This window comes from Marmota monax, unplaced genomic scaffold, assembly GCF_021218885.2.
Source record: "Marmota monax isolate L192 unplaced genomic scaffold, Marmota_monax_Labrador192_F-V1.1 WCK01_AAM20220418_F8-fsc00102, whole genome shotgun sequence".
NCBI lineage: Eukaryota > Metazoa > Chordata > Mammalia > Rodentia > Sciuridae > Marmota > Marmota monax.
Window position 1 is genome coordinate 5,999,212 of NW_026692494.1, and position 21,156 is coordinate 6,020,367.

The 21,156-nt window shown below is 63.4% G+C and overlaps 3 protein-coding genes across 14 annotated transcripts; 2 read left to right on the forward strand and 1 right to left on the reverse strand.

Moving 5' to 3' along the window:
• Nucleotides 1-4,437: 4,437 nt before the first annotated feature.
• Reep6 (receptor accessory protein 6) lies at nucleotides 4,438-10,025 on the reverse strand. 4 transcript variants are annotated; one of them, XM_046444310.2, is made up of 7 exons: nucleotides 9,886-10,025; nucleotides 9,246-9,754; nucleotides 6,568-6,661; nucleotides 6,353-6,491; nucleotides 5,953-6,121; nucleotides 5,724-5,804; nucleotides 4,438-5,390 (listed from the first exon to the last, which is right to left on the reverse strand). In XM_046444310.2, exons 2-7 carry the CDS (start codon nucleotides 9,587-9,589, stop codon nucleotides 4,475-4,477), a joined length of 1,743 nt encoding a protein of 580 aa, XP_046300266.1. In that variant the 5' UTR covers nucleotides 9,590-9,754; nucleotides 9,886-10,025; the 3' UTR covers nucleotides 4,438-4,474. The 4 variants fall into 4 exon arrangements, with proteins under 4 accessions (XP_046300266.1, XP_058435236.1, XP_046300267.1 ...); XM_058579253.1 differs by lacking the exon at nucleotides 5,724-5,804; XM_046444311.2 differs by lacking the exon at nucleotides 9,886-10,025 and having other exon boundaries at nucleotides 5,140-5,390; nucleotides 9,246-9,468.
• On the forward strand, nucleotides 9,966-16,369 carry Pcsk4 (proprotein convertase subtilisin/kexin type 4). Of its 4 annotated transcripts, none has more exons than XM_046444308.2 (15): nucleotides 9,966-10,071; nucleotides 10,730-10,834; nucleotides 12,099-12,191; nucleotides 12,268-12,396; nucleotides 12,494-12,570; nucleotides 12,658-12,746; nucleotides 12,943-13,115; nucleotides 13,189-13,401; nucleotides 13,913-14,013; nucleotides 14,095-14,198; nucleotides 14,268-14,385; nucleotides 14,606-14,785; nucleotides 14,919-15,043; nucleotides 15,331-15,453; nucleotides 15,605-16,369. In XM_046444308.2, the coding sequence occupies exons 3-15, from the start codon at nucleotides 12,189-12,191 to the stop codon at nucleotides 15,931-15,933; spliced, it is 1,764 nt and encodes a 587-aa protein (XP_046300264.1). In that variant the 5' UTR covers nucleotides 9,966-10,071; nucleotides 10,730-10,834; nucleotides 12,099-12,188; the 3' UTR covers nucleotides 15,934-16,369. The 4 variants fall into 4 exon arrangements, with proteins under 4 accessions (XP_046300264.1, XP_046300262.1, XP_046300263.1 ...); XM_046444306.2 differs by lacking the exon at nucleotides 9,966-10,071 and adding an exon at nucleotides 10,116-10,467; XM_046444307.2 differs by lacking the exon at nucleotides 9,966-10,071 and adding an exon at nucleotides 10,116-10,467 and having other exon boundaries at nucleotides 15,663-15,822.
• Nucleotides 16,370-17,591: 1,222 nt separating this feature from the next.
• Nucleotides 17,592-21,036, forward strand: CUNH19orf25 (chromosome unknown C19orf25 homolog). Of its 6 annotated transcripts, none has more exons than XM_046444316.2 (3): nucleotides 17,592-17,672; nucleotides 17,886-18,122; nucleotides 19,443-21,036. In XM_046444316.2, exons 2-3 carry the CDS (start codon nucleotides 17,888-17,890, stop codon nucleotides 19,667-19,669), a joined length of 462 nt encoding a protein of 153 aa, XP_046300272.1. In that variant the 5' UTR covers nucleotides 17,592-17,672; nucleotides 17,886-17,887; the 3' UTR covers nucleotides 19,670-21,036. The 6 variants fall into 6 exon arrangements, 5 of the variants coding, with proteins under 5 accessions (XP_046300272.1, XP_046300271.1, XP_046300270.1 ...); XM_046444315.2 differs by having other exon boundaries at nucleotides 17,653-17,740; XM_046444314.2 differs by lacking the exon at nucleotides 17,592-17,672 and adding an exon at nucleotides 17,679-17,799.
• The last annotated feature ends 120 nt before the right edge of the window (nucleotides 21,037-21,156 follow it).

Sequence of the window (21,156 nt, forward strand, 5' to 3'; positions counted from 1 at the left end):
GACTCTCCGGTGCACATATTCTGCCACGGGAACTCAGGGACGCCTTGGAAGAATCTCAGCTTGTGCTGACAGGGTCACACCCTCCTCCGTGTCCTGTGCCCCAGCCTTTGGGGCAAGGACAGGACATACACAAGGAGGGAAGGAGGGAGGCAGGGGACAAAGGGGCTGTGACCGGCCCTGAGCCTGTGGAGGCCTGAGCTCTCTCTGGGGGGGAGGGACAGGTCAGAGCCCCTGCCCCTGTGTTCTCGTAGCTTCTCCAACCAGGGGGCCATGCCCAGGCATGTATGGGCAGGTGTCTGTGGGGTCACATGGTCACTCAGCAGGCCCTCCTCTTGGGGTGTGCCTGAGAGACAGTCCCACTGTCTCACCCTGATGGAAGCCCCCAGTGTCCTTTGGGGACACTGGGGGCCTGGGGTGAGGAATGGTCAGCTCTCCCCTGCCGCACAAGAGCCCCTTCCAAGCCGCTGCAGCAGGGCAGGGGAGGGGAGGGCAGGGTGCTGGACTCAGCCCTGACCTCACGGGCGACCTCCGGAGGCCCTGCCCCTCTGTGGATACGCTGTAAACCCCTCCTGGACCTGGCCACAGGAGCCGCATTCTCCAGGAGTCCTTCCCCAGTCCCTCCGTTTGTTCATGCATGCCTGCATTATTTATTGAGCACCTACTGTATTCCAGGACCCAACAGTCCCTGGACAGGCCCAGGCCGGGGAGCAGTGGCTTCACTGCCTATGGCCTTCAGTGATGGCGGGCAGCCCAGGGTCCGCACTGCCCGGAGAGTACAGGGGTTCGGGAGGAGCTGCGGCCTGGCTGCAGGATGAGGCCCACTCCCCGCGGTGCCCTGCGACACCCATCTGCCTGGTGCCTCCCAGCTGGTCTCCGCTGGCCGCCCAGACCCAGGTGGTCCTCGGTCCTCCGTCCGGCTTCCTTGGGGGTCCGGGAGGGGCGGAGATCAGCGGGACCGGGCGGGGCCTGTGGCCCAGCGGGAGAGCGCTGCGCAGCCAGTGGGCGGCTCCAACACCGCGACCAGGTCCGCAGGGTGACCCGGGGCTGAGTGAGGTGGAGGAGCTGCCACCAGGGCCGGGTAGCCACTGGGCTGCAGCTGCGCTTCCGACTAGGAGGCTTACAGGGGTGTCCCCAACACCCGGCAGTTTCCCCGACACCTCTCTCAATTCGCTGTAAGCTTTAAAACAAACCATTGGATAAACAGATGAAGACATTTTAATCCCAAAGGAAATGGAAAAGGAGCAGAATAGCTCCCACAGAAACCCAGCAAAACCGCGCGCTGTGGCTGGTTTACAGGGTCAAGGACTGAACCACAAGGGCCGGGCCAGGAGCCCGCCTCCGTCACCGGGCCAGCCCGACTCCCCCTGGGGAGAGACCACAGACATCACACAGAAGGGAACCTGCCCAGAAGCCCGGCTCATGGCAGCCCAGGACCGGGAGTCACTGCCCACCTGGAGGTGACAGCTGCAGTTGTACCGTGCACCCTGTGTGCAGCCTGCGCCCTGAAGAGGCCGAGACCAAGGACAGCGGTTTTTCTGCCGGGTCCAGCAGAGGGGCCCTGGGCACTTGTGTTGCTGCTGTTGTTCTCTACAGACAGCACAACCTGTAGCCTGCATGGGGCTGGTCACTCCCCAAACCCTGGCCTCCTGTCCCGGAGCACTGCAGTGCCCTCCCAGCACGGTGGCCGGCCCAGTCACAGACCGCCCATGGGCTGAAGGTCGGAGGTGGGGCCCCAGGACGCCCACTTGCTGCAGGGAGGGAGGGAAGGTTGGTATCTTTGCTGTAAAAAAGAATTTGGTGGCAGAGCGTGGTGGCCACACCTGGGATCCAGCCATTCACCTAGGCTTCCAGCTACTCTGAACGCTGAGGCAGGAGGATGGCAGTTCAAGGCCAGCCCCAGCAACTTAGTGAGACCCGGGCTGGGCTGGGGCTGGACTGGGCTGGGCTGGGGCAGAGCGCTTGCCCAGCACGTGCGAGGCCCTGGGTTGGGTCCTCAGCAGCACCTAAGATAAATGAAATCAAGGTGTTGTGTCCACCTGCAGCTACAAACTTGAAACAAGACAAGGACACAACTAAGGACACCAATTAATTAAAAAGGGGAGGCTGGGCTCGGTGGTGAGCACCTGGGTCAGTCTCTACACTGACAATACGTAAGTAGACCCAGACATGGACCATCCATGAAGATGGAGATGGACACTGGAGCCACGTAGCTGCAAGCCAGGGATGCCTGGAGCCCCAGAGCTCAGGATCCTGCTTGGAGCCTCGGGAGGGACACCCTGAGCACAGCTGGACCTCCAAAGCTGGCCTCCAGGATGAGGGGAGGGTAAATGCCCCTTGTGGTCATCGTGGCCAAAGAAGACTCAGACGCAACAGCCCCTGACAGGTGTGCGCCCAAAGGAAACAAGCCCTCAGTCCACCAAAGGACATTTCTAGAACATTCCTGGTAGCGTGGTCACAGTGGCCAAAAGTGAGGCGTGACTCGGGTGACCCTCAAAGTGGCCCAGGATGAATGGACATGGCTGGACTATAGCAGGGACATGAAAAGCCCAGGGCAACTGGCCGTCTCCTCACTGTGTCGAGTGCCAGGGGTGCTGCTGGGGAACCACAGAGGAGGACAGGGATGGCTTTGGGCTCCGGGGAACGTGGTCTGCAGGCATGGAGGGAGAGGCGAGACCTGGGGGCTGGTCCCATGGGGGTGGCCGGTGGCACCCCATGTTGAATTAGACAGTGAAGCTCCCCACTTCCACCTAGAGGGAAGGCCACCTCCTCGCCACCTGTGTGCCTGCCCAGGTGGACACACCTGGCCATCCTCTGAGGGGCAGAGCTAGGGCCCTTTCGAGGCCTGGGCTGAGGGGTGCCAAGGGGCTCAGCTCCTGTCCTCCCAAGTGGTGCCACACCTCATCTGGAAACCCCCCCAGCCACAGATGAGTACACCTGTGGTCCTGTCCCCAGTGCCCACGTGGACGAGGGTCAACTCACGACTGCCCTGGACCCTCCATCCTGGTGAACCCTACCTCCCCTGAGAAGCCTAGAGTCCACTCCAGGGCACCCGTCCAGCCACAGGGCTCCTTGCTGCTGGCCGCATGCCAGGCTGGTCCTGCTGCAGGGCCTGGGACGCTCTGCAGTGTCCGCAGGTCTCCTGTCCACTCCGGGGCTGCCGTGGGCCTTTCTGGCTGAGCGCCCACCTAACCGCCTCACACAGCCGCTGCCCTACCCTTCCCTGCTGTCTTCTCCCCGTGATGCGCTTGTCACCTTGGTCCCCTGGCCAAATTCGCAGGCCCAGGAACATTTCTTTGGGTCTCTGCTGGCCCCTGGGCTCCTGGGACAGGGCCGAGTTCAGAAGGTGCTCCTCAGGTGTGTTGAGGAGATGAATGCCCGGCCACCGTCCCCACCAAGCCCCCACTGAATGCGCAGACAGAGGACGTGCGGCTGTTGGTTGGCGGCTCAAAGTCGCCCTGTTCTCTGGAAAACTGTCTGGGTGTGTGGGGCCGCCAGAGCCCTAGCCGGTCACATGGTAAGGACTGCAGGAGTCCACTGCTGTGCTGGACAGACAGCAGGGTCCCCGGGACACATGGCCCACCGAGCACTGCAGTCACAGCCTGGAGCACGGTAAGGTCGGGTGGGCCTACAGCCCTGCTTCCACCTGCGGGCGAGCACCGAGCTGGCCACCGCCCTGTGGCCAGGAGGGTCCCCGGGGGAGGCGGGCGTCCCCCAGGGCACCAGTGTCACCCTCGCTGTTCTGCGCTCAGCTTTCTGCAACACGTCTGTCCCCTGCCTGCTGCTGCCTGGGCCTGGGCCTGTGATCTGGCCTGTCCCCCCAGCGACCCAGGGGCCCGGAGGCTGGGGTGCGAGTTCAGAGTGGTCAAGTGCCCTGGGTTCCATCCCCAGAACTCAGACACCAACAAGACAGCCCTGGCCAGGGCCCACTGATGTCCTCACACTGCCCTTGAGTGCCAGGCCCTGGGCTCCCTGCTGGGGGCTTCGCCCTCTCCCTGGCCCTGCACAACTGCAGTGGGCGGTGGCTGGAGTTCACGCCCCCCCCAGCCCACAGCCCAGGTGGTCATGCCCAGCACTCAGGCCACCTGGGCAGGAGAGTCCCAGGTGTGCACTCAGCAGCTGCTCCCCTCCCCTGCCCTCCGGTCCTCACTGTGTGGGCGTCTCCTGGCGTCCCCTTCCCACATCTCTTGGGGGACCGCGGCCAGGCCAGGGGCATGCCCGCCGCTTCTTTGCTCTGGAGGAATCTTGTTTTGTTTTTAAATGAAGAGTGGGCACGCGGATGCAGCTGACCACAGGCCCGCGACACGGGGACGCAGGAGGGGTCCGGGCTTGCACCTGCCTGGTGGGGCCCTGGCTGTCCTGCCACCTGCGCCCGGTGAAGGGCTGCTCTGCACAGTGGGCACTCGCGCCCGGCACCCGGCGCAGCAGACACTCGCGAGCTGGGGCCGGAACTTTATTGGGCACGTCCAGCTGGTGCCTAGTAGGCCAGGTGTTTCAGGAGCCAGCAGGGCCGGCGGCAGGGCAGCTGGTGTCGGCAGTGAGGCCAGCTGTAGGTGATCTCGGTGGTGGACTCCGAGGAGCACTCCAGCGAGGACTCGGAGTGGGAGGGGACGGGCGACCTGGGTCCCGAGGTGCTGGTGGCGGCCTCCTTCTGCTGCCGGAAGCTGCCCTTGGAGGCTGGGTTCCGGGGCCCACTGGGCAGCTTGCTGGGGGGCTGCGAGGGGGTGGTGGTGCTACTAGGAGACTGGCCAAGGGACGGGTCCTGGTTGGAGGTGGTGCTGGGGCCCCGCCCGGTCCCTGAGGACCCTGGGGCCTGTGGGGAGGGCACCGGGGCCGAGTTGGAGAAGCCAGTGTGCGGCTGGGGCTGAATCTGTGTCTTTCTGGCCACCTGGGAGCCACTGGTAGAGCCAGAGACGGCCTGGCCCTGGGACATGGAGCTGGGGGTGTTCAGCGAGTGAGACTCTGTGGAGGCAGCAGAGAGGGGGCTCCCGGTGGGCCGGGTGGGACTTGAGTGCCCCGCGCGAGGCTCTGCCTGGGAATCTGTGGAGGGCTCCGTGGGGTGCTGGGCGCCTGATGTGGTGTGGTAGGTGCCTGATGTTGGGTGCTGGGTGCCTGCTATGGGGTGGTAGGTGCCTGCTGTGGAGTAGTAGGTTCCTGCTGTGGGGTGCTGGCTGCCTGATGTGGGGTGCTGGGTGCCTGCTGTGGGGTGCTGGGTGCCTGCTGTGGGGTGCTGGGTGCCTGCTGTGGGGTGCTGGGTGCCTGGTGTGGGGAGCTGGGTGCCTGGTGTGGGGAGCTGGGTGCCTGGTGTGCGCCCCTTCCTGCTGGACTGGTCCGTGCCAGAGCTGGAGGGCGGCTTCACTTGTCCTTCAGCTGCGGGCTCTGGCTTGCCTTGGCTGCGGAGAGGGCAGGGAGGGGCAGTTGGGTGATTCCATCCACCACCCCCAGGGCTCTGCCCAGCTGCTGGGAGCAGGACTTAGGCCGTTAGTGATGGAGTCAGCTCCTTCAGGGGCCAGGTGGTCACCCGGGCAGTCGGGCACACACATCCACCCTGTGCCCGCTGACTCCCGTGTGGGCACAGGGACAGGTGAGGACCCATGTCCTACGCACAGCGCCTGCTCACAGCACACTGGCACACAGGGTGCGCACACTCACACGCAGGCACACGTGCGTCCAATGTACATGAGTGCCACCGGCATGCACCGGCCTTGCCCGCCCCGGGTACCTACGGGGGGCTTCCAGGGCCACCGGAGGCTCCGCTGCCGGCACTGGGGTGACGTGCGCCCGGCCGCGGGCCAGGGCCTGAAGCACTGGTTCCCGAGAGCATGCAAGAGAGAGGTGTGTGAGGGGAGCCCCAGAGGCGTGGTGGGGACCCCAGAGAGTGGCCGAGGCCCAGGGGAGGCAGGCTGGGAGGCAGCAGGCCGGCAGGCCGGCGGAGACCCCGGCCCCAGCACCTACCGTCCCTGGCTATTCCGCCTGCCGCGTCCAGGACTCGGCCGCTGAGTTGGCTCACGGCGCTGTCCACGGCCGCGTGGTGTTTTAGGAACACTGGACGCACCACGCGATGATACAGGACTAGAGCCCCGTTCCAGGGCCCCGGCGTCATGCAGAACAACAGGAAGGCGCACTGCAGGGCACAGCCGTCACACTGGGGCCTGTCTCTCAGTGTCCCTGCCAGACACCCACCTGGGCAGGAACTGGGCCTCCACCCTCCGACAGCCCCTGGGACGGTCCATGTCCCTGTCCAGCCTGGAGGCAGGCCCCAGACCCCACACACCCTGGACTCTTGGCTGCCCCCTCTTCCCCAGGGTGGGTGACCTGCTTGTCCTGGGGTCCCCAGGAGGGGCCGGCCCCCCACCTTGCCCACGTAGTAGAAAGGGAACCAAAACAGGAGTAGGTCGCTGAAAAACTCCATCAGCCCGAACACAGCGTACACCACCCAGTAGGTGAGCCACACGGTATCGTCGTCTCTGCTTGGGCTCTCGATGGCTTTGACTCTGCGGGAGGCGCAGGAGGCTCAGGGGCCACGTGCACCCCCAGGCTCCCCTCCCATGGGGCAGCCAGGGCACTCACGAAGCATATGCGGGGTATACAAATCCGATCAGGTTGCACAGTAGAGATGCCCCGTAGCCGAACAGAAGATACAAGCTTAGCAGAATGACGACTCCTACAGGAGACAGGGACCATCCAGTAGCACCCGGAGGCCAGCACCTCCTGCCAGAGCCCCAGCAATGCCTCCAGGATGCCCGAGCCGCCACTGGGGCGCTCAGTCCCAGGGCCACTAGCCCTGAGGTGTCTGTGTGCAGATGGTGGGCATGTCCTGCTTCCTCATGGGCTGTGAGCACCCCAAGGGCAGGCAGGGACCTGGGCTCTGAACCAGGGCTCAGTTGTGCAGTGAGCACAAAGCAGTTGCCCAGAGAGCATTTGTTGAGTGAATAAGTGACCATCTGCAATTATAAGAACTTCATTCCAGGTCCTGTGGGAGGTGCTGGGAATAGGAAGGCAGTGCTTGAATCTGAGTGATGCAAAAAAATGTGAAAGTAAGACCCTCTGTCACCAGGACTTGATCCCTGGGGGGCTGGGAGAGCTGAGTGGCTATGACCTTTGTAAAGGCTCCACCCTGCTGATGCGGGCACGATCCATTCACTGGAGTGGTTGTCCTGGGCCCTGCACAGTGCTGAGCAGCACCTCTGGCCTCCACTCACTCCAGGCCAGGGGCTTCCTGTGGGACAACCACAAATGTCCCCAGACAAGGCTAAATATGTATGCATGGGGCAGTGTTGGCCCCTCTGAGAACCCAGGTATTCCCAGAGCTGGAGGAGCCTGTTCCTTTCCCTGCCACCTGCGGCAAGCCTTTCCTGTGGAGTCTCACTCCCACCTGCAAATGGGGGTGGTGGCTCCCACCTAGGTGGCTGTGGGTCAGGGGACCCTTACTTCCTACACCTTCTGGCCACTAGAACATACTCCCAGCAATGGAGGTTCCAAGACAAATGAGGGAGGGGGACAGGAGCTCAGCCACAAAAGAGTGATGACTGTGGCATCTGCCAAGCACCCACTGTGCCAGCCTCAGGGCCTCCTCTGCCTTATCTCATTCGGCTCTGAGGCCAGGGGAGCAGCTTCCCAAGGGCACACAGGAACCTTGGAGCCCCTGGACAGCTTCCCCCCTCCTTCCCTGAGGTTGTTATCGGCAGAAAGAGATAGAGGCCACTTCTGGACCAAAGGGCAGAGCGCCAGATCACCCCACCCTTTCCTCCACCTGCATTAGCCTCTGTCCTCCAGGTCCAGAAGTCAGAGCAGTCAGACAGGGACCCAGGTGGCCCCAAAAGGCCATGTGACCTCTAGGTCACTGCCTCCTCTGAGTTGTCTTATCTGTCACCTGGGGGCATGGAATTTGGCAATCTGGGGTCGGTGAGGCTCATTGTTCCCTATATCTAGGTGAGGTTCAAGGGGGATAGCACTCCTTCCTTGGGTTTGCTAGTGGGGAAGGAGGGGCTCTTGCTCCTAAATCCCTTTAAACCTGCAGTCTCAGCAATGAAAGGATGACCTTGGACATCAGGGTTGTGGGGGGAAGGGACCCAGAGATCAACAGATGGGGTTGGGGCAGGGAGGGGGGCCATGCTCCAGACAGAGGCAGCCTCCCCCAGTCCCTGCCTCCCTGTGCCTCAGTTTTCTCCCTGAAGATACCCAGCCCCCTCCCCTCAAGTGCTCTATGACCTACATTCCCCACCCACTGGGACAAGGCCTGTGGAAAGCCAGGGCAGAGGCCGGGACCTGCACTGGGCAGGCACAGCACACACGTGCCACCTGGCTGAATTGCTGGGGTGTGGGGCTGGGCACTGGCGGGCATCCAGGGTCTGGACAAGGATTTCAGACCCTCCTTGAGCTGCCTGCATGGGAATCCCCCAGCTGGTGGGAAAATGGGAGGAAGGTGGTCTCCCAGAATCTGCCCACAAAAGGTGATCAAAGAATGTGGCACAGCCCTCCCTGCGGAGGCCTCAAGACCCAGACAAGTGTCCTTGTGGTCCAGGGGGAGGGTCTCCTGGAAAAGGCAGTGGACCTCTGAGTACTACAAAAGGGGGAGAAGGGCACTTGAGCACTGACCATAGACCTACTGCACAGGTTTGAAAAGGGGCAATGGAAATGGAATGGAGCTACAGTCGTGTGGGCGGCTTCTTCCTGCCCAGGGAACCAACACAGCTCTCCACAACCCAACTCAACACATAATAAGGACACTAGAGTAAGTCAGGAACGGGGGTACAGGAAGAGGGCTCCAGGAGGAGGACCTGGGCTTCCCCTCGGACAAACGGGAAAATGTCTGTACCCACTGCCAGGTTCGGGTCCACTCAGGAAGGGGTTGGGGCAGACACACAGGTCGTTGGCATCAAGACTGCCCCCACACCTAGTTAGGCAACTGGAAGAACTGGACTCAGCCTGGCAAGTGCCCAAGGCCCCGACGGAAGGGGCAAAGAACTGTTGGGACCACGGCTACAGGGGAGCCCGGCAGGAGCCGAGAGTTGCCCTCACTCAGGTCGCCGGGCGGGCACAGGGCAGGGGCTGCAGGCAGACCCTCCAGATCCGTATCCTAGGTCCTCTCCCTCCCCAGGATCTGGGTCTCTATGCTGAGCAGCAAGACGTGCGCCTCTCCCGGACCGGACCCCGCAGCCGGGGCCAGTCGGAGAAGCGTCAGGTCTCGGTGCCCAGCGCTTCAGTGTGCCCGTCAGTGCAATGGGGCAAGCGTCCCGACGGCTCACCCGCGGCCAGATACCGCTTCTCGACACCGGTCTTGGCTTCGAGCGCTCCGAGCGCTTCGGTGACAAAGTTCTTCTGTTCCAGAAAGCGCTCGAAGCGCTGGCGCAGGCCGTCCATGGCACCGGCGGGCCCGGGGCTGGCAGCTCGAGCTGGAGCTTGCCTGCTGCCCCACGCACCGGCCCCGCCGAGCGCGAGCAGCCTTGCCCCTACTAGGGCTGCCCGGCTCCGCCCCCAGGTTGCTGGTTTCCTCCCCTGTTCCGGGCTCCGCCCCTGTTCCCCCGCTCCGGCCAATGGGAGGGCAGGGCGGACAAAGGAGGAGGGGCCTGCCCCCTCTCCCCCGCCGCATTGCCCTCTGGCCGGAGGCGGGCGGAGTGGAAAGGAGGCGGCCGCGAGGGGGGCGGGGCGCGGAGACCGCGGGCGCTGATTGGCCGAGCAGGAGTGGGACGTAACTGGTTGGAAGGTGTGGCGTCACGGCCGGGGATTATTGGCTGCATCGCTGAGAAGGGTGGAGCTAAGAGAGGAGAGGAGCGTGCTGATTAGGGCAGCGCGGGTGTTAGGGCCAGAGACAGGGGCGGGGCTGAGTAGAGGGGAGGCGGGGTAAGCTCGGGATAGGGCGGGGTTAAGAGAGGAGGCGGGACTTACCCAGAGAAACACTTCTGGTTGGAGAGGACAGGAGACGGAGCTGATTTTCGAGAAAGGGGTGTGAAGAAAGTGGGTGGGGCCAAATAAAGGCAGCTTCCCCTTCCCCTATGCAACAATGAACCTGCTCCTGTGGGCCGGAGTTGGGTCCGCGTACAAATGAGGAAACGGAGGCTCCAGAGGGCTTAGGTCTGTGGACACGCGTACCCTCCTACGGCTTCTGTCGGGCCTTCCCGCCCCACTTGGGGGAACCGCAAGGCCCCCTGGGAGTTGAAGCCCTCGGGTTGCTATGGCGCCGGCAGTCCGGCGGGCGCCGGGCCGACTAGGCGGTTTGGCCAGAGGGAGGGGCTTTCCGGAGGCCCCGCCCCCGGTCCCGCCCCCGCCATGCGGCCAGCCCCGACTGCGCTCTGTCTGCGCCTGTCCTTGGCCCTTGCCCTGAGCCTGGGCTTCGTCCGCCCCCTGGCTGTGGCCTGGGCCACGGCCCCGGCCCCCATCTACGTCGGCAGCTGGGCCGTGCGGGTGACACAGGGTTACCAGGAGGTCGAGCGCCTGGCACGCAAATTTGGCTTCGTCAACCTGGGGCAGGTGGGTGGGACCCGGCTGGATGGGAAGTGTGGAGCTGGGCGACCCCCAGACCCCAACAAAAAGGACCCGGGTCCCCAAGGCCCCCCAAATATCAAGAACCCCCAGCATACCCCTGCCACGGCCACCTTAGATTCTGGGACTCCCAGAAGCTTCCACCTGGGCCCCTGGTTGGGAGCATGCAAGCAAGGGGGCCGGCCTGGTTGGGGTGGGAGTGCCTCCATCAGGGAGCCGGTCCCAGCAGAGCAGCTCGGCATGCTTCCAGATCTTCCCTGACGGGCAGTACTTCCACCTCCGGCACCGGGGCGTGGCCCAGCAGTCCCTGACTCCCCACTGGGGCCACCGCCTCCGCCTGAAGAAAGACCCCAAGGTGAGTCTGGTCTGGGAGGCTACTTGGGTCTCAGCCACCTGGGGCCAACCAGCTGCCTTCTGTTATTCTTGTGATTGCTATGGTGGCCGTGTGGCCTCCAGCAAGTCACCAACTCAGCAATTCGCTTTCCACTTGGTCCCCACAGTGGGGACCAGATGAGGAGGTCTGTGTGAGCATGCCACCCCCAGGACCTGGTACAGAGTAGGCACTTATTGCCACTCCCTCTTCCTTCCTAAAAAATGAGGGGCCCCAAACACTCTGGTAAGAAGGGATGAATGGTCCTTCCTTTCTCCCCACCTCAGAATGGAGAGATGGGAAATGGCCCATTTGACCAGCATGAAAACAGTTGCAGAGTAGGAAGCCAAAGCTGCCCAGTGATCTGGGGGCTCAGAGGGGTGTCTGCTCCCAGTCAGTCCCTATCCTATCAAGAAAAGGTCTCAGATGCCCAGATGCAGAATTAGGATGGATTCTGGGGAGCCCTGGGTGCTGTGAAGTGGGGTGGGCTGCACTGGAGGGCTGCTTGCCCATAGCATTGGGAACTGAAAGATGTGACCTATACATAGTTTGCAGGAGAGCAGCCAGGGCTGGCAGATGGATTGGAAGAAATCAGGAGGAGAGAGAGAAATCAGGGCCAGTTCCCAAATCTGGAGCTAAGCAACCAGAAAAAGATGGCCCAGACCACTGAGATGGGGGCTGGGAATATGAGCTGAGTTGGGGGATACCAAGATGGTAAGAAGCAGGGATGGCAAAAGCCAGAAGAAGAGCATAATAGTATGTGCAAAGGTCCTGGGGTGGAAATGGATTCACAGGCTCTTGGAACAAGAAGGCAACCATTGTTAGTGAGCAGTAAGGAGGCTGGTAGTTGGCTAGACAGGTAGGGCTTGTGGGCAGTGGACAGGGAAATGGAGAACTAGAAAAGAAATGGGTGTGGACATTTTGGATGGGGAGGTAAAAGTGGCTGGTTTTTGAAGTGATGCTGAGGGACCCAGGGGGACCTTGACACAAGGATCTAAATCTGGAAGGGAGTAAGAGGCAGCTGGGATCAGAGGGGCCCCACTCATCCTCAGCTTTGGCCCTGGGTCTGTGGGACCTAAGAGTAGGTGTTCTGAGAGCTTTGGGCAGACAGAGGACAGAGGAGATGGGCCTGAGGAGCAGCAGCCCCAACAGACACAGAACCTCCCCAGAGGTCCTCAGTCCTCTAGTCCACCTCCCACACCTGTAAGGCCTCAGAGATAAGCCCTGGACGGTCCGGCTGTGTCCCCAGGTGCAGTGGTTTGAGCAGCAGACGCTGCGGCGGCGTTTCAAGCGCTCCTTTGCAGAGCCCTCGGACCCCTGGTTCTCCAAGCAGTGGTACATGGTGAGCAGCTGGGCTGGGGCAGGCGGACAGGCAGGGCCAGCCAGAGCCCCGCTGACCAGACCCCTGCCTTATGCAGAATACCCAGGTGCAGCCGGACCTGAACATCCTGCAGGTCTGGAGCCAGGGCCTGACGGGGCAGGGGGTCGTGGTCTCCATCCTGGACGATGGCATCGAGAAGGACCACCCGGATCTCTGGGCCAATTACGTGAGACCCTGGGTGGCTAATGGGGGCTGCCCCAGATTCAAGGCTGGCCCCGCCCCAGGGATGCCTCAGACCCTCTCCTGTCCCCACCTGCCTCCAGGACCCCCTGGCCAGCTACGACTTCAACGACTACGACCCGGATCCCCAGCCTCGCTACACGCCCAGTGATGAGAACCGGTGAGTCCTGGTCCTGTGGGTGAGGGGACCCACTGTCCACAGGGCCAGGTGGGCTCTCATGGGTGCACTTCTTGGCCCTGGCACCAGGCATGGGACACGCTGTGCTGGGGAGGTGGCCGCCATAGCAAACAACCACTTCTGCGGGGCGGGTGTCGCCTTCAACGCCCGGATTGGAGGTACGCAGGGTCCGCTAGAGCACAGCCCGGGACAGAGGGGAGGGTCAGGCTGGGACATGTGGGCACACAGGCCTTGACAGCTGCGCAGTGCCGACCCCAGAGTGCAGTGCATGCATGGGTGGAGCCCCCAGGGAAAGGGACGGTGGGCGGCAGGCCTGGCGGGCAGCTGGTGGAGAGTCCCATGCCCCCCGCGCAGGCGTGCGCATGCTGGACGGCACCATCACCGACGTCGTGGAGGCCCAGTCGCTGAGCCTGCAGCCTCAGCACATCCACATCTACAGCGCCAGCTGGGGCCCCGAGGACGACGGCCGCACGGTAGACGGCCCAGGCATCCTCACTCGGGAGGCCTTCCGGCTGGGTGTGACCAAGGTGAGCAGGGGCCCACCCTGTGAGGGCCAGGCCTGGGCGCCAGGCCAATGCCCTGCCCCGTCCCTCCCCACAGGGCCGCGGCGGGTTGGGCACACTCTTCGTCTGGGCCTCAGGCAACGGTGGCCTGCACTATGACAACTGCAACTGCGACGGCTACACCAACAGCATCCACACGCTGTCCGTGGGCAGCACCACCAAGCAGGGCCGCGTGCCCTGGTACAGCGAGGCCTGCGCCTCCACGCTCACCACCACCTACAGCAGCGGGGTGGTCACCGACCCGCAGATCGTGAGTGCCCGTGACCCTCCCCTGACCCAACCGCAGAGGCCCCGGCTCTGAGGCAGCCGCTCCAACCCTGCCTCGGGCCACCAGGCTGCCTCCCAGCGCCTCTGCAGGACTTCCCTCTCCACCTTCCCAGGCTCCTGAGGCGGGCACCCAGCCCTCCTGCTCTGGCCGCTTGGCCACCCTCCCTGTGACCCAGGCAGGACAGCTACCCAGGTGCCCGCCCGTACCTGAGCCTGGCGTGCCCTCTGACCTGTGCCTCCAGACCTTGGCCATCTGCCCCTTTATCTTCGGTGGCCTGGGATGGAAGGCAGGCCCCGCAGCCAGGGAGCACTCTGCCCCGAGCCACGTCTGAGACGTGAATCTCGAGTCAGGGTCTCGTCAAGTTGCCCAGGCTGGGATGACAGATGTGGCCACCTGGTGTGCTTTTTAGCGCTTTTTGAGTGCAGTTCTTGGTGCCTGTGAACAAGGGCTGCGTCCTCCCTGTGCTCTGGCCCAGTCCACCCCCTGCCCCCAGGTCACCACGGATCTGCACCACCAGTGCACAGACAAGCACACCGGCACCTCCGCCTCGGCCCCGCTGGCCGCAGGCATGATCGCCCTGGCTCTGGAGGCCAAGTAGGTGACAGTGGGGGCCCTGCCCACCACCTGGCCTGCAGGCCCAGCCCCCTGCTCACTGCCCCTGCCCTCCCCCTGCAGCCCGTTTCTGAGCTGGAGGGACATGCAGCACCTGGTGGTCCGCGCGTCCAGGCCGGCGCAGCTGCAGGCTGAAGACTGGAGGGTCAATGGCGTGGGGCGCCAAGGTGCGATGGGGCCTGATGGGGCGGGAATGCTGTGCCCACCAGGAAAGTGACAGCCGCCTCTCCACACAGTGAGCCACCACTACGGCTACGGGCTGCTGGACGCTGGGCTACTGGTGGACATGGCTCGCACCTGGCTGCCCACACAGCCCCAGAAGAAATGTGCCATCCTGGTTGTGCATGTCCCCACGTGAGGGAGGCCCCTCCAAGGCCCTGCACACTGTGCACACCTCCCCCTTCCCCGCCCCCACACCAGCCACCACCACCCAGAGAGCGGGAGCCCCAGGGAGGCAAGCCCTAAGGCTTCACCCATTTGTAAAGGAGAGGGTGGCCCCCTCATCTTGGATACCAGACCCTCCTGCTGGCGCCCACCCCACAGGGGGCCAACTGGAGCGTCCTTGCCCCTGCAGCCCCATTCTGCCCCAGATGCACGTGAAGAAGGAGGTGTCCGCCTGTGCCGGCCGCCACAACTACATCCGCTCCCTGGAGCACGTGCAGGTGCAGCTGTCCTTGTCCTACAGCCGTCGCGGGGACCTGGAGATCTCTCTCACCAGCCCCATGGGCACCCGCTCCACGCTGGTGGCCATCAGGTGTGCGCCCACCCCCACCCACCGGGCCCCGGTAGTCACTGCCGCCCTCTGGAGGCCCTCCCAGGGGGCTCTGGCCGCGTGGCCCCAAGCCCGCCTGAGAGGGGCCCTTCTCCCCCTGCCGCCACCTGCCCAGGCCCCTGGATGTCAGCGGCCAAGGCTACAACAACTGGATCTTCATGTCCACCCACTTCTGGGACGAGGACCCGCAGGGCGTGTGGACCCTGGGCCTGGAGAACAAGGGCTACTATTTCAACACTGGTAAGAGCCGGGGCTGAGGTTGGGGGCTCCACCGTCCAGCCCCACCTCGGTACCCCATTGCCACAGCGGCCCCGGGTCTCCCTGGAGAGACCATGTGCACAGGCCTGTCAGGGCCAGCAGGGGTCCCCTTCCTGGGGAGGCCAAGTCCAGGCCCTGCACACAGGGGTGCTGATCAAGCCATCTGGTCTGGGCTCTGGGTGGCAGTGGCTGAGCAGAGGGGGCCAGGGCCTGGAGTACTAGGCCCCAACACCCTCTCCCCTCCCCATGCCACCGTGACCCCTGCCCAGGGACGCTGTACCGCTACACGCTGCTGCTCTACGGGACAGCTGAGGACATGATGGAGCGGCCCTCAGACCCCCAGGTGACCAGCAGCGCGTGTGTGCAGCGGGACACAGAGGGGCTGTGCCAAGGTGAGTGGTCAGCGCCGCATGGTCCACTTGCTGGGAGGCGTCGGCCGCAGGGGTGGTCAGTGTGCGTGTGCGGCCCAGGGCAGGCTGGCGGCAGGTGGGCCCACGAGGCAGGCAGCACCTCACACCCTCCGCGTCTGTGTCCCTCATGCAGAATGTGACGGCCCTGCCTACATCCTGGGCCACCTCTGCCTCTCCTACTGCCCGCCCAGGTACTTCAGCAGCACCCAGCCGGCAGTGACCGCAGGGCCTGGGCGCGCGGCCGCGCCTGCCCTCCGCGTGTGCTCCGGCTGCCACGCCTCGTGCTACACCTGCCGGGGTGGCTCTGCGCATGACTGCACCGCCTGCCCCCCGCCCCACACTCTGGACGAGCACCAGGGCTCCTGCTCAGGGCCGCCATCCCCAGTGGCCACCAGCAGCCCTTGGACACCGCCTGCTCCAGCTGTTGCTGCCGCTGCCAGGCCCAAGCCATGGTACTGTTGACTGTGGCCTTTGAGCAAAAGTCTCCTCCTCTGCAGCGTCCAAGAGCTGCCCACTGTGGGCTGGGCTCCCAGTGCTGGGGGCCTTGCCCACCACCACCCCAGCCCCAGCTGCTGCTGGAACCTGGGGATGTCCGTCTTGGAGCACGGAAAGCCACCTCCGCCTGGGCCCAAGTGGGCACTACTGCCCTGCCTCAGAAAGCCTTGGCTGGCCACCCACAGTCACTGGCCAGGGTGTGGGCTGCATGGAACCCTGTGGCCTGGACCCAGCAGCTCTGAGTGAGAAAGAGAGAGAGAAGTCTTGGTGCAGGGGTGGGGTGGGATGAGGTGGGATGAGCAGAAGTCAGACCACAGCCACGGGTCCTTCCCTGTTGGGTCCAAGCAGCCCCGAGCACCACGTTCGACCTCAGAGTTCGCAAATAAAGGTTGAGTCAAAGGTGCCAAGCCTGGGTGTCCTTTGGGGCAGGGCGGGCCTGGTTGGGGTCCCCCCAGCCCTGCACTGCATAGGGAAACTGCCTTCCTGACGTCAGCCCTGAGGATCAGCGGACGACAAAGGAGGAATCAGCCCCTGGCTCTGGGGACCTGGGGCGGGGTTCAAGGTGGCAAGTGATGCTCACAGGCTGTGGATGCTGAGCGGCCCATCCTGGGCCAAGGCCTCTCCAGCCCACACTCCTCCTGAGCCTTCTCTTGCCCCACGCGGTGAGCCCCTATGCCAGCCAGCTGGGCATCACCTTGGAAATCAGTCTGGCAAGTCCACAGACGAATACGAGTTGGCCTCTGACCCAGCAGTTTCACTCCGAGGTGTAAACACCAAACACCCCACAGAAACCCCTCGGGCTCACAGCAGCTGGTTCCCACAGCCAGACTGCGGCCAGCTCCACGATGCACAGACAGACACAATGTCCATCCACCTGGAGTGTCCCTCAGCCAGGGCAGGAGCCAGGGGACACACGCTGCAGTATGGATGGACCTGAGGACCTCATGCTCATTGAGAGCCAGACACACAAGGCCACAGTGTGTGACAGTGACAGGCGAGTCCAGAGACCGGATGTGAATCATGGGTGCAGGAGCCAGGCTGGGGAGTGGGTGACTGCTCATGGGGACAGGCTTTCTTCTGGGATGATGAGAATGTTCTGGAACCAGACTGTGGGGGTGACTGCATGACTCTGAATATACAACAAAAAACCCAGCACCCGAACCCTGAATCAGAACCACTGCAGACACTAGGTGAGTGAACTTTGTGGTGTGTAAATTACGTCTTCATAAAGCTACTTAACACAACATCCTCCCTCTGCTGCTCTCGTTCTCCACCCCAGCCCTCACCGGCCCAGGTAGGGAGGAGGCTGTAGAAATTTGAGGCCAGCAGCCTGTAGGCACAGGCCTGTCGTCCCAGTGACTCGGGAGGCTGGGCAGGAGGAGACCCTGTCTCCTAAAGGGCTGGGCTGTGGCTCCGGGATACTTTGGCCCTGGGCTCTACCCGCAGTGATACGAACATAAACCCGAGTCCAGATGATTTGTCACCCGGCAGAGGAAACTCCACTCACTCCCATCCCGTCTCAGATCACACCGGCACCCTCAAGGGTGCCGCCCCTTTAAGAAGGGGTGGGCTCTTGCCGAGAGCCCGAGTCCGAGGAGGCCGGAAGCGCGCATCACGAGCGGGGTCGGCCGGAGCTCCGACCGGAAGCGGAAGTGCTGTGGTAGCGGCGGCTCCGGCGCCGGCAGGAGCGTTCCCGGGCGGTGGAGGTGGGCGGCCAGGTTCCGCGGGGAGACGGAGGTCGAGGTGGAGCGGAACCCCGCGGTGCCGAGCCGCGGTATCGCGCGAAGGGCCAGAGCTGGGCGGCCCCGGAGGGCGCGGCAGGGCGGGCGGCGGGTGCGTGCGAGCTGTCAGGGCGGGAGGAACGGTCCGCGCCAAGCGAGAGGTGGACGCCCGGCCAGTGCTCCCTTCTCCGCCTCCAGGGATGGGCTCCAAGGCCAAGAAGCGCGTGGTGCTGCCCACCCGCCCGGCGCCCCCCACGGTGGCGCAGATCCTGGAGGACGTGCGAGGAGCGCGGGCCCAGGACCCCGTCTTCACCGCGCTGGCCCCGGAAGGTAGAAAGAGTCCGGCCCGAGAGGGAGGGACGGTCCCGGGCCCCAGCGGGAGAGGCCGGGTCTGCACGAGCTCCTCCTCGCCGAGCCTCCCTTTCCTCGTTCGAGGTAGAGTGGGTGCATTTTGCGGTCGTCTAAGTCTGTGTGCAAACCAGGCCTGCACCACACCGCCCGCGCCGCCTGCCCGCTAAGGCCGGGAGCGAGGAAAGGATCTCCACTTTATTTATTTGTTTATTTATTTTTCATGCTGGGGATGGACCCCAGGGCCTTTTTGCACCTAGGCAGTCGCTCTACCACTGAGCCACATCGCAGACCACGGGTTTCAGTGGGGGTGAGCATATTTTGAGATATGTGGAAGTAACGTGAAGTCATCTTCAGTGTCCGTAAATAAAAAGTTTTTGGGTACGCAGCCAGTTTTTCCACTCCTGGGCCAGTAGCTGCTCTCACTGTAGACAGGGGTGGGAACAGACCTACAGAACTGTGGGGCACTCCCCTGTGCCTGCACACCTGTTAGCCTATCCCAGTAGCTCAGGAGGCTGAGGCAGAAGGTCACAGGTTCCAGCCAACCTTGGCAATTTAGCAAGACTCTGCCTCAAAATAAAAAGGGCCGGCGTGCAATCCAGTAGGAGCACGTGTGAGGCCCTAGGTTCCACCTAGCACACACAGGAGCTGAGGTGCACCATGTTCAAGGGAGAGAGAAGGGGCGCTCTGGGGCTCACTGGAGGGAAAGGGCATCTTCTCCTTGTCCCATCCTGTTTGCATGTGACCTTCCCCCTTTTTATCTGAAACAATGGTGAAAAAGTGATCTGTAACCAAACGCTAGTGTTCCTGGCCTGCGGTGGGTGTTGGAGCTGGAATCCAGACGGTTATGGGCAGGTGAGGGACAGGAAGGATTGGAGGGAGTCCAATGGTACCCAAAACCTGACCTTTGCAGTCCTGCAGCCATGGTCTTGTACCTTCTGGGAGCAGGGGAGTTTTATGTGCTGCTTGTGCGAGGTGCCCTGGGAAATGTGTCTCCACACCCGCAGTTCTGGAAGCACTGGGTCCTGTGGCTGCAGAACCACACAAGGCATCTGCAGGAGCTGGCATGTTGCAGCTCAGGCTTCCAGAGAGAGCAGGCCCAAGAGCCCAGTCTGAAGACAGAAATCGGAGCCCACCCAGGGAGGCCCACCCAGTGGCCTGGGTTGAGCTTTCCTGTGGGCCTTTCTGCAACCAGTCTGTTGCCAAGGTGAAAACCAAGAGGTCTCTCCTAGCCAGGGAGGGAGCCAGCTCAGCTCCCTCCTGCCCACAGCGTCTGCATCTGCCGTGCAGTTAGCTTGGTGAGATGCCGGCGCCCACCTGTGGCTGCCCTGTGCGTGGAGGCCCATAGGTATCACATTCTGTGATTTGGGGCTCCTTGGTGAGTGAGGCTTCTGTGTCCACCCACAGACCTGCCAGGCCCCTCCAGGAGGACCGAGGACTCTGAGGATCAGCAGGAGCAGCTCTACCAGCAGAGCCGGGCCTATGTGAGCACAAACAAGCGGCTGCGGCAGGCTAGGGAGGAGCTGCGGCAGAAGCGCGAGGACCTCCAGGTAGCGGGACAGGAGCTGGAGCGCGACGTCAGCCAGGTGACCCAGGCAGCGCTGCCAGGGACCGCAGCTACCTCCTCAGGCTGACCTGGGCCTGCAGGTCTCAGGCGGCACCTAATGCCACCACCCTGGCTCCTCCCTGGGGACCTGAGTGCCCCAGGCTGGCATTCCATCTGGGTTCCGGCACCGGGGGCCACCCGTGCTTCTCTCCTCCATCGGCAGCTACAGGTCGTGGTGTCTTCCCATGACACTGGGCTGGCAGGACCCACACCGTGGTCTCGGCTCTGCCTGGATATAGGGTGGAGAGGTTGGATGCTCTCTGGGGTTCTGTCCCCTCCTCCACTCACAACGGCCTCTGGTTGGACATGAGCCTCTGGGGCAGGGCCACCTCCTTCCTCCTTCAGGTCACTGCTCAGGGCACTGTGAACCTGGTTGCAGGAATGCGTGCTCCCCAGGAAGGGCTGGTCTGTCTGTTCACCTGGGTCCAGGTGCTGGCCAGGGGTCGGGGTGCAGGGCTGACCCGTTGACTGTGTTGGTTTCGGCCAGGTGGGCCCCCACCCTGCCTCATGTGGCCCAGGGGCCAGCCTGAGTTTCTGGCCCACCTCCTTCCCATGTTCAAGCTCCTGCCACAGATCTCGGTGGTCTCACAACTACTCTGGGCTGCTGAGGTCACTGGCTCCCAGAGAGAAGCCTGAGACTCTAGCCACACTTGGACTATGTCCCTGCGATCAGGGGATGTGCTGGCCACTCCTGCCCAGAGCCTGGCTGGGTCCTTCGTCCCTGTGCCCCGTCCCTTCTGGCCCTGTCCTCTGGGGGCACTTGGAGGCTGGGTGGGAGGGTCTTGAAAGGAGTCTTCGTCCTCAACAAACCGGCAGAGACCAGAGGAGCCACGGGCTGTGAGAGGTGGTCCACGGCCAGGCCCCAGGGATGAAATCCCCTCTGCAGAGACTGGGCTGCCCTTGTTCAGGGGCCATCCTCAGAGGGGCCTGTGTGGAGCTCTGAGTGTGGCACCGCCACAGTCCCGCAGGGGACACTGCTGGGTGGCTGGAGCCTGGCCTCGTGCCCCTCCTCCCCGCCGTTCCCCAGCGGCAGGCTGTCTCCTGAACCTCTCCCTGTGAAGGGTCACTGCTGAAGCCAGAGACTCCCTGACCGGAAGCCGTCTTGGGCCCACACTGAACCTTTGGGCTTTCTTGTGGATCACCCACCCCAAAGCTTGCTACCTGGACAGCTGAGGACAGTTCTGTTCACCTTCATGGACCCCAGCTCACCTGGGCCTGCCCAGACCTCTGCCCTGCGGCACACTGCAGCTGGCAGCAAGGACTGAGAACCAGAAACAAAGCCCCAGGTGGGCCACCTGCCTGGGGAACTGTCCCCAGGGGACCAAGGCACTCAGCCAGCCCTTCCCTGTCTCTGAATAAACATCACCACGCTTTGGTCCGGCTTCCGGGACCTGACCTGAGATGTCCACTCAGCTCATGGCTCCTGGCTCAGCACAGGGACCCATCGTGGGGCCTGTGGTCGGCACAGACAGCCCCCTCCCCCCCATCCTCGGCACAGGAACCAGGGCAGTTGAG

Coding starts and splice junctions, on each gene's coding strand:
- Reep6 (XM_046444310.2), bottom strand. CDS start 9,589: ATGCGGCGGGGGAGAGGGGGCAGGCCCCTCCTCCTTTGTCCGCCCTGC. Junction 6,492..6,567: donor GTATACCCCGCATATGCTTC/GTGAGTGCCCTG, acceptor CGCCTCCCGCAG/AGTCAAAGCCATCGAGAGCC. Junction 6,122..6,352: donor CTTTCTACTACGTGGGCAAG/GTGGGGGGCCGG, acceptor TGTGCCCTGCAG/TGCGCCTTCCTGTTGTTCTG.
- Pcsk4 (XM_046444306.2), top strand. CDS start 10,267: ATGCGGCCAGCCCCGACTGCGCTCTGTCTGCGCCTGTCCTTGGCCCTT. Junction 12,571..12,657: donor ACGCCCAGTGATGAGAACCG/GTGAGTCCTGGT, acceptor CCCTGGCACCAG/GCATGGGACACGCTGTGCTG. Junction 14,386..14,605: donor CTGGTTGTGCATGTCCCCAC/GTGAGGGAGGCC, acceptor TTGCCCCTGCAG/CCCCATTCTGCCCCAGATGC.
- CUNH19orf25 (XM_046444316.2), top strand. CDS start 17,888: ATGGGCTCCAAGGCCAAGAAGCGCGTGGTGCTGCCCACCCGCCCGGCG. Junction 18,123..19,442: donor CCTCCCTTTCCTCGTTCGAG/GTAGAGTGGGTG, acceptor GTCCACCCACAG/ACCTGCCAGGCCCCTCCAGG.